The 14,288-nt window shown below is 32.6% G+C and overlaps 1 protein-coding gene across 25 annotated transcripts in view; it reads right to left on the reverse strand.

Annotated features, from left to right (window-relative positions):
- Positions 1-14,288, reverse strand: part of C2CD5 (C2 calcium dependent domain containing 5) — a 94,421-nt gene that overhangs the window by 31,093 nt on the left and 49,040 nt on the right. For all 25 annotated transcript variants that reach the window (XM_017522982.1, XM_017522980.1, XM_017522973.1 and 22 more), the window contains 3 exons: positions 8,714-8,828; positions 5,781-5,876; positions 1,964-2,155 (listed from right to left, as the gene is read on the reverse strand). In XM_017522982.1, the coding sequence (XP_017378471.1) occupies positions 1,964-2,155; positions 5,781-5,876; positions 8,714-8,828 (403 nt within the window). The remainder of the gene's footprint in view (positions 1-1,963; positions 2,156-5,780; positions 5,877-8,713; positions 8,829-14,288) is intronic.

Genomic DNA, 14,288 nt, shown 5'->3' on the forward strand with positions numbered 1-14,288 from the left:
TGGGTAACAAGAGCGAAACTCTGTCTCAAAAAAAAAAAAAAAAATCTCCAATTTTGAAAACTTTCTAAAGGCGTGCTGAATAAAACATTTACTTGCTTCTAACGAACTTATTGAGTTATAGCAATAATATTTTCTGCTTTTTGTCATTGTATAAACTTGCACTAAAAATCATATTTCATAATGGGTATAAAAAAATAGAAAGAATGAATAAGACCTAGTATTTGATAGTACAACAGGGTGTCCACAGTCAATAATACTTTAATTGTACCAGTTAAAATAAGTAAAAAAGTATAACTGGATTTTTTTCTAACACAAAGGATAAATGCTTGAGGGAATGGATACCCCATCTTCCATGATGTGATTATTATGCATTGCATGCCTGTATCAAAATATCTCATGTACCCCATAAATACATACACCTACTGTTTACCCACAAACATTAAATATTTTAAAAAATCATATTTCAATAAACAAAAAAAATCTCCAAATCTCCAAAAATGAAATAATGACCAACATCACTAGACAATATCAATTAAAATCTTAGGTATTATAACTGCATGTGTTCAAAATAAATGCGAAGCAGAAGAAAAATGTTACTCATTAAAAAAATACAAAAGTCACTTGAGCATCTACTCTGTACCTGATAGACTACATTCAAAGAGACAGTAATTAGACTAATAGATTATTTCTCAACAGTAGAAATGAAAACCAGAAGACAGTGTTAAAAGAGTATCTTTAATGTGCTGTAAAGAAACAGCTCCCAGTCCAAAATATTTTTTAAAGATAAAAGTAAAATAAACACATTTTTCAGACAGACAAAAGAGTTCCCCACCAGCAGGCCCATCAAACAAAACAAAACAATACTAAAGCATACCCTTAAGGCAAAAGGAAAACAATCCCAAATGGAAGGTCTAAGATGCAAGAGGGAAAAAAATAAATGGATTAGAAATACATATTAGAAGAAAAATCAACAGACTTTGTAATAAATTTGATGTGGGAGGTTGAGAAAGAGGATAGTGTCAAATAATATCAACTTTGGCATGAAGAACTGGATAAAGGTACCATTTATGAAAACAGAAGAGGCTAATAAATGTAGACAATCAGGAGTCCAATGTGGAACAAGTATGAGATGCCTATGACATATCAGTGGGGGTATGAAGTAAATAGGTATATGAATCTGAAGCTCAGAAGAAAATTCTGGACTACCGTTATAAATCTGGGAATCACAGACACAGACAGCATATAGATCTATATGAGTTCATGAGTTCAACTAGGGAGAGAGCTTTAAGAAGAGGGTCCAAACTCATGGCTCTCAAGGATCAAGAAATGAGAAGTCAAGAAAGAGACTGCAGATTATACATAAAGGTAGGAAAACAGAAGGCATGGCATCATGAAGTCAAAGGAATTTCAAGGCGAAAATAACCAATGGTGTCACTATTGCTGAAATGTCAGACGATGAGGACAGAAGTACCTGATGGATTTGGTAACCTGGCAGCTGTTGTCATGACAGCCCCAGTTAGAATTTCCTACTACGGTGCATTTTAAAAGAAACTCTTACTAGCTAATTAAAATAGCAAAAGAAACACTTCATGGCACTATTCTTTAAAAGAAAGAAAGATTTGATTTCTAAAACGTGTTACATATTTAATGTCATTGAAGCAGTCTACTCTTAGTCACCTACCTAGCCTGTAGTAGGTTAATAATTTCCATAATAATACTATATATTTGTATAAATGTTAAAAACTGCTTTTGCATACAAACCTATTTGAGTTTTACAGAGAGGGTTTTTTTTTTTTTGTTTGTTTGTTTTTACATGCAATAAAACACAAAGCTCCAATAGAATTGCCCAGTTTGTTCAGGATCAAACAGGTAGGAAACAGCAGAGCTGGTACCTGAAAATAGGTTTATGGCTCCATATCTCAAACTTTTGCAGGAACACCAAATAATGTTTTCACAAACATACCTTGCTTGAATAAGACAACCTTTTCCAATTACTGTTGCATCTGTTGGGAGGTCTATAGTTGTAAACAGAACATCAGGAACTTTTTGTTTCCTGCAGTTATAGCAATATGTGAGATGAGCTGGAAATGGCATATTGAGTTCATCATATGGTATATGGCAAAATCCACAACGTGTAGGCAAATTTTCTTCAAGCCTATATAAATTAAGAAAAAAAATAAGACATTCTTTAAAAAGGTATAAATTTTTTCAAAAATAATTCTGTAACTGATATTACATACACAGCACTTGTATACAAACTATCCAACTTCTACCACTGTAGGCTACAAGAGCACCACTATGACTGATACGAATTAAAAATGACCATGAAATCAGAACCATACATTTTTCCTGTGAGAGGAAAGACTTATCAATTGCAAAGTCATTTTGCACCAATCTATTTGCTTGATGACTTACCACCTGACAAACACCACTACCCCAGGATTTTTTCTCTGGGATACAACATTTTTAAAAAAATGGTTAGATGATAATGATGACATTTTCCCACTGGTTGACAAATATAACCACAAAAAAAAAAAATCCAAAAGAAAAAAATATTTTGGTTACCAGAGGCTGGAAAGGGTAGTGGAGGGCTGAAGAATTAGTGGGGATGGCTAATGGGTACAAAAAAAGTAGAAAGAATGAATAAGACCTAGCATTTGATAGCACCATAGGGTGACTATAGTAAATAGCTTAATTGTACATTTTAAAATTACTAAGAGTATAATTGGATTGTTTGTAACACAAAGAATAAATGCTTGAGGGGATGGATACCACATTCTGCTTGATGTGATTATTATCCATTGCACGCTTATACCAAATCTTTCATATACAACTACTAGGTACCCGAAAAAATTAAAAATAAAAAAAAAATTTAATCAAACGTATTAATTTTTTAATTTAATGTAAAAAAGTATTAAAAAAGAAAAACGGTAAGTCAAAAATGGGCATACTCTAAGATTTCTAATTTCCTATGATAGTTTTAACATTTTTGAAAAACCAAAACATCTATTTCATAAATGGCATACATATCATATATAAACCACAAATGAAACAATCATAACCTCCCCAACCATTGTAAAATGCTTGTTGTATTATGCTGTTTGTGAATTCATTCTAAAATGATAAAGCATTTTTTCACTGAGGACGATAAGGATGGAAACAAGAGAGAAGCTCCGTGAAAATCTCCATACTTTCATACAACTATATCTTCCAGAGCTCTGGAAAGATGTGAGTTTCAATACTCCCTAACTTAAAGGAACCCATTAGAAGTTGAAACCTGGCAAACAGAAAAATTTTAAAGGGAAAGGAAAACTTATATATACCAGGAAGACAATAAACTTTTTTTTTTTGGATATACGGTCTCACTTTGTCACCCAGTCTAGAGTACAGTGGTGCAATGATAGCTCACTGCAGCCTTCAACTCCTGGGCTCCAGTGGTCCTTCTGCTTCAGCCTCCCAAGTAGGTGGGATTACAGGATTTTTAACCGAATCTTCATTACACTTTAAATCACATTAAATTACTCCCAGATACCATTATTTTACTGTGAAGATGGCATTCTGGTATATTAGAACTAACAGAGAAGCCAGACATCTGAACGGAACTGTGTGAACCTGAACAAGTAATATATTTAACCTCTCAGAACCTCCTTTATAAAACTGACAATGTACCTACAGAAGTTTGTGGGTTTCTTTGGAGATTAAATAAGAAAACTACAGCTAAACACACTTACCTCCCCAGTATAATGTTCCCTATACAGCGGCAAATAGTTCCACTTAGCCTGAAACCAACCTGAGATAACTTGCTAAGTCACACTAAGCACTAACTAGCAGGTCTCATGTTTGAATTTCAGTTTGTTTGGATCCAAAACCAATGTGTTATAAGGGGGTACAAAAGGATGAAAACTGAAGCAATTTTTAACTAAACAGCTCACACAAATTTCAACATTAGGGGTATACATAAGACATAAAAATAAAAGTATTAAAAGTTATGAAAGCGTTTTGAATATGAAATATACACAGGGATTATCCCTGAATAGTGAGATAAGAAATCTTTTCTTCCTTCTACTCTCCTACATTCTCCAAATTTTTTCTAATAAGCAATAGTAATTTTATAGCAGAAAGAAAAGATATTTTCCTTTCTTTTTTTTCCAACTAGGCATGACAGCTATTTATATCTACCATATAAGAAAGAGAATGTACTGTATCCATCTAAGCCACAATACAGAAAAAAAACAAGCTACATGGGAAAGGTCATTTGTTAAATTAGGCTTCCTATCAACTCAACAATGAAATCTACAGACATGTAAGAACTATATTGCATCACTGGTACAACTCACTGCCAAAGAGAGTTTCCTCAATAGAACATTCTAATTATTTAGTGTGCTTCAAAATGCCCCACCTTCACTTTACTATTTACAATGATCTTTAAGGCTATGGAATTTATAATAGTCAATTTCCATTATAATACTGACAAAAGAAAGTGATCAAGTTCCTCTTGTGAATACCAGAACTAGAATATCTTAGCTATAAATGCTTGCAAATTTATATTAAATTTGACAAGACACAGTTTTTTGCTTCCTTTTTTTTCTAAGATAGTCTCACTCTGTTGCCCAGGTTAGAGAGCAGTGGTGTCATCTTGGCACACTGCAAACTCCGCCTCCCAGGCTCAAGCAATTTTCCTGCCTCAGCCTCCTGAGTAGCTGGGATTACAGGCACCCGCCATCAGGCCAGGCTAATTTTCGTATTTTTAGTGAAGATGGGGTTTCATCATGTTGGCCAGGCTGGTCTTAAACTCCAGACCTCAAGTGATCCACCTGCCTCAGCCTCCCAAAGTGCTGGAATTACAGGTGTAAGCCACTGCACTTGGCCTTGCTTCCTTTCTTAATGCATACTTAATATATTAATACTGGGGAGAAAAGTAAATATGCACACTGTGGAATAACGAGTAATTAAAATCTGTATTATCCAGGTAGACTCTGGTACCAAACTAACATATAGTCTGCCTTCTATATCCATGGGGTTGGCATCTGTGAATTCAACCAACCATAGGTTGGAAATACTCAGAAAAACAACAAAAAAGCCCACAAAGTTCCAAAAAGCAAAGCTTGAATTTGTCACATGCTAAGCATTACACTGAATCCATGAAAATGAACTGATGAACAGGAATTATATCAGATATTATAAATAATCTAGAGATTATTTAAAGTATAGGAGAGAATGTGCATAGGTTACATGCAAATACACCATTTTATATAAGGGACTTGAGCATCTGCAGATTTTGGTATCTGCAAGAGGTCCTGGAACCAATTCCTTATAGACACGGAAGGACCATATATATTATATCTATATATAATCTTGACAAGATATAGTACTTTTATTAATTTGTAAATTAAGAATTGTTTTTATGAAAATTGTTTCATAACCTCTTTCTGTTTTTGGAGGTGAGGCAGAGAGAAAGGAAGAAAAAAAAATCAAGAGATATTATTTCTATATCATGACAAACAAAAAAAAAAGTACACTTGAAATTCTTCAATTGGTAATCATACATGTCACTTATCAAGATACTAGGAACAATAAATAATAATGTGTGCCATATAGTGAAGAATCCAATACTCCTCTGTCACTATGGGTTAGTTAAAAATGAGTCAAGTGCTTGCTCCTGATTTTTACATTGTACTACTGTAAGCCACACTACAGAGAAGAATTATCCCAACTGAGAAAAAAAGTCAATCTCTCCCTTCTCTGCCCTTATGAAAAATAAGCCACGTTGCCACGACAACCTCTGTTCCAAACAGCCTTCCACGGTGCCATCCTGCAGAAATCTAGGATTCAATACAGCTGCTGTGCCAGATGCAGATAAAATGCAGACCTCTTCACTATAAAGGAAAAAACACAAGCAAGTTAACATTTTCAAACAGTGTAACTTTGGAAAATGCTAAATATCAAAATGATTATTATAACAGTGACAATTTAAGTTCAAGTTAGACTCTATTAAATAATAAATAATATTTATAAGATTAACATCCTAACCCTAGCCTAAAAAATAGAAGTAACTTTATTTGAATGGAGAGGGCAAGAACTCCTCATAAATTAAAAATTGAAAAAAAGATAAAGTATTAATATTAAAGATAACTTCATTTAAAATATAGCAAGACTGAAATAATGTTTCAAAATATAACCAGTAATAAATTATATTGCTGAATCTAGCATTAATCTATTATATTAAAATTATCTTTAAATGTATATTGTTTTATTAAAATTATTCTAAAAGCATAACCATGTAAATATCTCTATAGGTGATTTATATAGCTTTATCTAAATTTAAATAATTATAAAGTTTTCTGCAATATACAAAATATACATGAAGTTTAAACCAGATTAACATATAATAGAAAACTGATATTCAAAATAATTTTTAAATTCTTTATTATATGTCACCCAATTTGAAAGCTAAAAAATTAAACAATCAACATAATTATTGAATGAGATCACCCAAACAAATGAGAAAAGTAGCAACCTAGAGATGAAATGCTGAAAACAAGGTAAAAATAAAACAAAAGCCTAAGAGAACAGGGAAGGAACAGTCACTTGAACTGTAAATAAATAAAGGGAGACAAGTCTTAAAGCATAGGTAGGAACTAGGGATGTCACTGAGGCCTTCGAATCAGGAAGCTACAAGAGCAGAAGTGTGTTTTCATTCAGAGAGTTTAATCCAGTAACAGAAAGTAACATGGGTTGGAACAGAAAAGATTATTAAAATTTTAAATACAAAGATTTCTTTGAGGTCTAGAAAGGAAGAAGAGCTTCTGTCAGATGAACTCAAACTTCTAAGTAAGTTAACTCAATTCATTTGGAGACTCCTCCATCTGTGACCTATCTTCAGCCATCCTGAGTCTACATCCTGTGGCCTTCTTTTTTTTGCTACTTTCTCAAGCATTTAATGCATCTATTAAGCTTTGAAACCTCTCCTCATGCCTCTTTTTATTTATATAATTCATATTCACTCCCCAAAATCCAATTTAAGCATCAGTTACTTCACTGACACTTTCTTCCTATTCTACTTCAAGCTTTCAGCCTTCTAGGATACCAAAGCATCCTATATCTCAATCTTAAAAATTATTTTACATCATAATTCTCCAGTGAATGTAAATATACCGAGAACTATGTCTTTTAAAACCCTATCTCTGGCTGGGCACAGTGGCTCACGCCTATATAATCCCAGCACTTTGGGAGGCTGAGACAGGCGGATCACCTCAGGAGTGGTAAGGAGTTCGAGACCAGCCTGGCCAACATGGTGAAACACACACACACACACACACCACACACACACACACCACACACACACACACACCACACACACACACACACACACCACACGCACGCACGCGCGCGCACACACACACACACACACACACACCTCTAAGCCCTGAAAGTTTATGACATTAAATCCATGAATGAGGGAAGACAACCAGGGAGTAGGTTAGCAGTTAACAAGAGCAGAACAGCTACTATGGAAATAAACAGTCCAGGAGTATAACACATGATCTGCAAAGGAAAAGAAAAGCCCACAAAAGATTAAATAATATGGCTCTGTGATGCCCATATTTACTACAGTTTAATGATTTTTCCCTAACAATAAGGATCACCACAAGCGCAGAGGATCTGAAAGTAAGAATATCTAAGAATAGAGAGTAGACAAGTAAGGCAGAGAAGGTTAAACAGTTTCTAGATAATATCAACTGTAAACTTTTGAAGGGGCTGAAAATAGGGTTCAAAGATGGCAAAAGAACAAAAGCCAGAACCTAAGTAAGGAGCTGAGAAAACAACTGGTTAAGATAAGGTTCAAAATAAACTAGATACGAAAGAGCAAATGATATTGACAGAAAAACGTTAAGTTGTGATTTGAGAGTAAAATTTTACAGTTTCAAAATTTTAAAGCAGAACAGTTTCAAGAGATACTCAGGTCCAAAATATGGTTGAAAGTTAAATGGGATCAGAGGACTTGAGAATAAGAAACTATAATGCCAGCTGCTAGAATGAACATAATCATATGTAACTGGAGGAGATGGCAGAGAAGTAACTAAGAAAGGCAGGAAGAATGCTTTGGACGTAGCTAATCAAACAGTAGAGTGGCACACACTTCAAAGGAGAAGGGACTGTTCAAATGAATGGAAGGAGAAAAAGTTATACAGACCCAAGAGTATGAAAGCCCCTTCCTAATTTGTCAGTGTGAGGAAGAATGATTTGTTAGCAGGAGAAAGTTACATTACAGTAGGTGAAAGGAGGCAGAATGAGTTTATGGACAAACTTTAAAGACACATGGCAATTTATTTACAGTAGATCAAGGATTCCAAAGGTTCCAGTGGAAAAAGTTAATACAGTTATCCATACTGTAGTAAAGTAAGCTTAGAGTTAATATTTGCTATGTGCCAGTATTATATTCTCATTTAATCACTGATTTAAATGATTAACTGATCTGTGGTATTATCTCCATTTTAATGTACAAATTGAGGCTCAGAAAAGTTAAATAACTTTCTCAAAGTTACTCAGTCATTAAGTGGCAAAGACAGCATATGAACCTTGATCTAATGTACTCTAAAGCCCATGTTCCTGATCACTTTGCTATTCTCTTTTATTTGCATAAAGCTTTTCCCCTTTCAGATGACAATCTAAATTACAGTGTCTAGAAAATCAAGTTGTTATTATCATTTACCAGATGCTAGTTGATTCACTGTAGCCCACTACAGCATGACAGCCTAATGCTTTAGCATGTGATTTTATTTCTTGTCTGATTTCTGCCCACCATGCATCTCGAGTTTCTGGTTCATCTGAAAAATAAATTTTAAATCAGTTTATTACTCAATAGCACATTACCTATATGAACATGAAATGTTTAAAATAAACATATTATGGGAAGTAAAGATGTATTGTCCTATAATGGATTTTTTTAACTTCACATCTTTAAAATGCTACTTCTCAAAAGGCATTAAGATTTAACATTTTAAACTCAATGACTGGAAAACAAACTAGCTATCTGCATTTGCTTTATTACTTTAAGAGATACCTATAGGAATGTATGATTAGATATAATTTTAAATGTAGACCCAGAGTTTCCAAATTCTAATCTTAACTATGATTAGAATTTAAGAATTAGACTAAGAGAATATTCTATGTCTCACCTCACTGAGTGAACAATTTATGTGTTATATCCATAAATTTAATTTTAATTCTGATTTCATTTCTTGGTACCTATTTCTTTTTATAACTCGCTATATTCTGGATTATTTCCAAGGCAAAGATTTGTCAATGTTAAAAAGAGAAATCTATCTGCAAGCCATCCTTCTACAGAGATGTAGGTCTTTAGGAAAAAAAAAAAAAAAAAAAAAACTAAACTAATTCAAAAAAAAAAAAAAAAAAGCAAATACACTTAAAAACTTAACATAAATAATTTGTCCGTGTATATAAGGGACAATTTCAGATAGAACATTCCATGTATTGGTCTGTAATTTTTTAAAATAATTTAGAATCACAGAATTGTATTTTATTACCAAAGAGAAGTCCAATATTGCTTGTAATGGAGCACTGTAAATGGAACATCTGTCATACATATTTTCCTAATCACTTGCATTTAGCTGCAAACTACTGGTGACAGCAGCTGCAAATTATAGTAACTTTTTATGTACAATGATGTTAAAAACAGAAACGTCTATAATTAGCATATCATGATTTATTTCTTTTTGTGACCAATTCTCATTTGGGAACAACCTGAGATTAAAAAAAAAAAAAAATCAATTCTAACTAGAATGCTAAGCTCTTATTGTAAATTTTCCACATAAGAGACACTATTAGAAATCTAAAAACAAAGAAATCCAAAGTTTCTATTTTTGAATTGTAATATATATTCAATTTTCAAAATATGTTTTTTAAAATTAGTAGAATAAGTAGAATTATACTCACTAGTAAAACAGTGAAGACAGCAAAGTAAAGAAAGGTTAAGAGGCGTGTTATAGCTCACATTCCTATGATGAAATTTTTGTTTCCTCCACAGGGAGGAAGATCAGCAAAAGGAAGAAATAAGGAGATAAAAGCCAGAACTACAAATGATGCCAGCCAGTTCTTGAATTAAAGTTTTGGTTCCAAGACAGTGCTACCCTAAAACTTTCTTTCAGAAGAAAAGAAAGTAATGCAGAATTCAGGAAACTGAGGAAACGATCAAAGTACATGATAAAATGAAGAAGAGAAATAGGAAAGGCTACAATATGGTATTAGCAATCAATGTTATAAATTAAGAAATGTGTGAACAATTACGTGATCGTATTTTACACAAATACCATTTGTGTTAAAGAATTTCTTCATATTCCTAAATGAAATGTATGTATTAACAGCAAAAATACACCTCGAAATCCATACTCGCTTTTTCTTCTAAGACATACACACTATGGACCAATCAAAACATCCATTTAACATGAGCCTTTCCTAAAAGAGAATTTTTGTATCGTAAGATGAACTATTATTCAAGTGGTTGCCCTAATCTATTAAATTATTTAAGATTCTGAGAAAATCATTATCACAAATAACTATAGAAATGTATCTCAGTTTAGAAAATACCTATTTTCCCAAAAGACTGCATGAAATAAAAAGTCTAACTTTTCTTAAACTCACTAATACAACCTACTACTTACTTTTTAAACCATTCTAGAAGTTTAAAATATTATTTTCTAAATCAAACAACTATGTACTATGTATTTTTTAAGAACAGATTTTTCTCACATTAGGTTTGCCTACATCTGTAAAGTAACACATGGTAGCTTTACTGCTTTAAAAATGAATTTTACAGAAAGTAATCCAAAAACAGTGTTTTAAAAATTAATGAAAAATGGAGGAAGTTACTTAAGTTCTACATATATTTATTTTTAAAAGGCCAGCATGTCTAAATGGGAAGGTATGTTATAACAATTCCTATGAGATACCACAGAGAATACAAAGTTCATTTACATTAAACTTACCTTAGTATAACACATAAAATAATCAAATAATTAAACCAAACACTATGAAAGAATAAGTGGCTGATTCAAAAAACAAACAAACAAAAAAGCTGAATGCAGCGCAAGTGGAGCATTCATATTCTTCTGACAAATTCACAAGCAGCCTTTATTTTAACACATGAGCCACACAATTGCACATGGGGATGCCATTACTGTATTTAATAAAGTATTTACAAGTTTAATACAAAGCTAAAGAGTTACATAACATGGGAGCTAAGGAAGCAAATGGCATATGTCCACACTCCAGAAAACTTCTAAATTTGGTTTTTGGCTAAAGCAAAAGCTCAAAGAACGAAGGGTTTGCAAAGCAGATTCAGCATACAGGAGCCAGAAACAGTGGATATTTTGGCGCATGCTTGGATCAGGTGACAGTACAGACTGAAAACTATGGCAGCTCACTGAAATGGTTACAGAAAGTAATGGCCCTAGATTCTAGGTGAAAGCAAGGCAAGCATACAGTAGGGAGCACTTAATCACAAACTGGTAATTGTATTAACAATTATCTACAACTGTAAGCAAGAGACTAAAGGAAAAATTTGGGCTACTAAATTTAGGTGGTATTTAATTAAAACAAAATTAAGATTAATTTATTTAATATTAAAGAAAAGTTAAATTTATCTTCAAAGCTTATTTTATACTCACGCCAGACATGAGCTAGAGAATCCTCAAGTAGTAATTATGATTCAGCCTAACCTATTACCAATAAAAATTCAGAGATATCATAGTATTTAATCCCTATAATAAAATGTTTAAGGTTTAAAAACTGGTAACTACAGTCTTATAGGAATGTATTGTGTTTTCCCATAAGAAACACACTAATGAATTTGAATTATTTTATTCACCCTACAAAGTACAAAATTGAGGATACTATACTAATATAAAAGCAAACAGAGTCTGATTTAAAACTTTGTGGCAACTATATATGCCACACATGAAATGATACAATTTAGGTATTTGAAGAATATACAGCTGAGATGTGAGGTCACATTTAATAAACATTTCAAAGATGTTAAGAATGAAATCTCTTCACCTTAAACACCATGTTTCTCCTGATAATCTACAGAATTATTTATAATTATAAAAGTTATCATTTTAGGAGAAATATTTAATTATTATACAAATTATATTTTATACTATTTTGTATTTCTTCTATGGGTTAAAACTCTTTGTAGATAATATCGCAAATCTTTTAATATATCCTCTTAATTGCAGGCATGAACTGAACTCTAAATCAATCCTCACTGATGTCTCTTTAGGGGCAATGTCAGTACACTTGGGTTGATGTCAACATTCATTCATTTTTACCATGTTACATTTCTAGAGCATGGCCACAGCTTGATATCTTGCCATCTTTTTAATATTTTATCTTGTTTCTGAAGTACAGGTGAAACTGGTAAAATTCTGAAATGGCAGTTTATATCTCAGAAAATAACCATGTGAACAACTCAACATAATATGCCGTTATTAAACTCAACCTCTTTGAGATTTTAGGCAATCACACATTTGGCAACTAAGAAACACTGACTACGTGAAACGTTAAGTTCAATCCATTTTTATATAGCTCTGGGAGAGAATAACTCTGCCTTGCAGATTCTTCTAATATTGTTAGAAGAAAAAATAAATTGTTCTAATGTTTTAAAGCAGAGTGACTATAGTTAACACTGTACTGTATATTTCAAAACAGCTATGAGAGAACTTGAAATGTTCCCAACACACAGAAATGATAAATATTCAAGGTGATGGATACTCCAAATACCCTGATTTGATCATTACTTATTCTATGAATGTAACAAAACAAGACATGTACCCCATAAATATAAACAAATATTATATATCAATAAAAAAAGTATTTAAAAGATGGACAGTTATTCAACCTAATTTATAAATCAACAAAAAAAGATAAAATGTTAGGTTGGATCAAAGGGTTTTAATACAATGATAATCTATCATGTTAAAGGACAGTATAAAAAGCTATATTCCCAAATACCTGAAAATAACATTCCAACTGCCAACCTCTTGAAGAAGATAAATTTCCCCTAATGAAAAAGAAATTAGAGAGTTCAGGTTCAAAGGAGTATACAACCTTAAACTGGGTGAGGATCAGTAGACTAGGAAGAAGATTCTCATTACAAGAGGAAGTCATGTGCAAATACAGAGCAAACATCAAGACCTAGTAATTTGGGATGTTAGGATGAAGCTAAGATATAATCCATGTTGGACCATACTGGAGTCTCTACTATCTGTAAATTTAGAAAGTCAAACGTGTAACCTACTCCATAATTGTGATATTTCATTGCACACACACACACAATGTAACTGGATTTTCATTACTCTAAAAATTACTGGTAATATAGAAAAGCTCACAAATCACACATGCTATATTTATGCCATCTTGGATCTTGAACTCTTATTTATCTAATTCCTGAAAACCTTATTAAAATACTGAAAACCAAAAGCTGTGTAACTACTTTAGGTACAGTCTGCACATCAGCTCATAAGTATCTCTCAGAAAAAATAATAATTGCTGAGATTATCAGAATTTAAGTTCCAAGAAAGCCTACCACCTATCTCCATTTAACTAATACACACATATCCATACACCAAAATAATGTAAGAATTACCCTAGACTTGTGTGTACAGGATGTCTGCCTGGCTTAACAATGATGTTTCCAGTACCCAACACAGTGTTCAACACATGGTAGGCACTCCACAAACATCTACTGAATAAAAACTTAACCAAATTAAAACTTAAAATTAAAAAAAAATTCATTCAGATGAGCAGACTGATACGTACATTCTATAAATATATCCTTATATAATCAGGTGACTCACAATTTTGTTACCATTAAATATTTTTAAAGTAATCATTGTACTTATTTTTATAGGACATAACTACTCACTTTTGCTCCTAAAATAAAATGAACTTTCTAAACAACTACAATTCTGATGGCTAACAAAAGAGACTAATATTTTCGAATTTTGAACCATTAATCCAAAGCTTGCCTTTTTACTAGTAAAAGTTTATCATATGATTGAGAAAATCTTAAGAATAATATGTCCTAAGATCTACAATCTGCCTAAAATAAAATTTGTTTAAAAACCCTTTAAGGCTGGGCGTGGTGGCTCACACGTGTAATCCCAACACTTTGGGAGGCCAAGGCGGGTGGATCACGAGGTCAAGAGATCGAGACCATCCTGGTCAACATGGTGAAACCCCGTCTCTACTAAAAATACAAAAAATTA

Source organism: Cebus imitator, unplaced genomic scaffold (genome assembly GCF_001604975.1).
Source record: "Cebus imitator isolate Cc_AM_T3 unplaced genomic scaffold, Cebus_imitator-1.0 Scaffold25, whole genome shotgun sequence".
NCBI classification, from domain to species: domain Eukaryota; kingdom Metazoa; phylum Chordata; class Mammalia; order Primates; family Cebidae; genus Cebus; species Cebus imitator.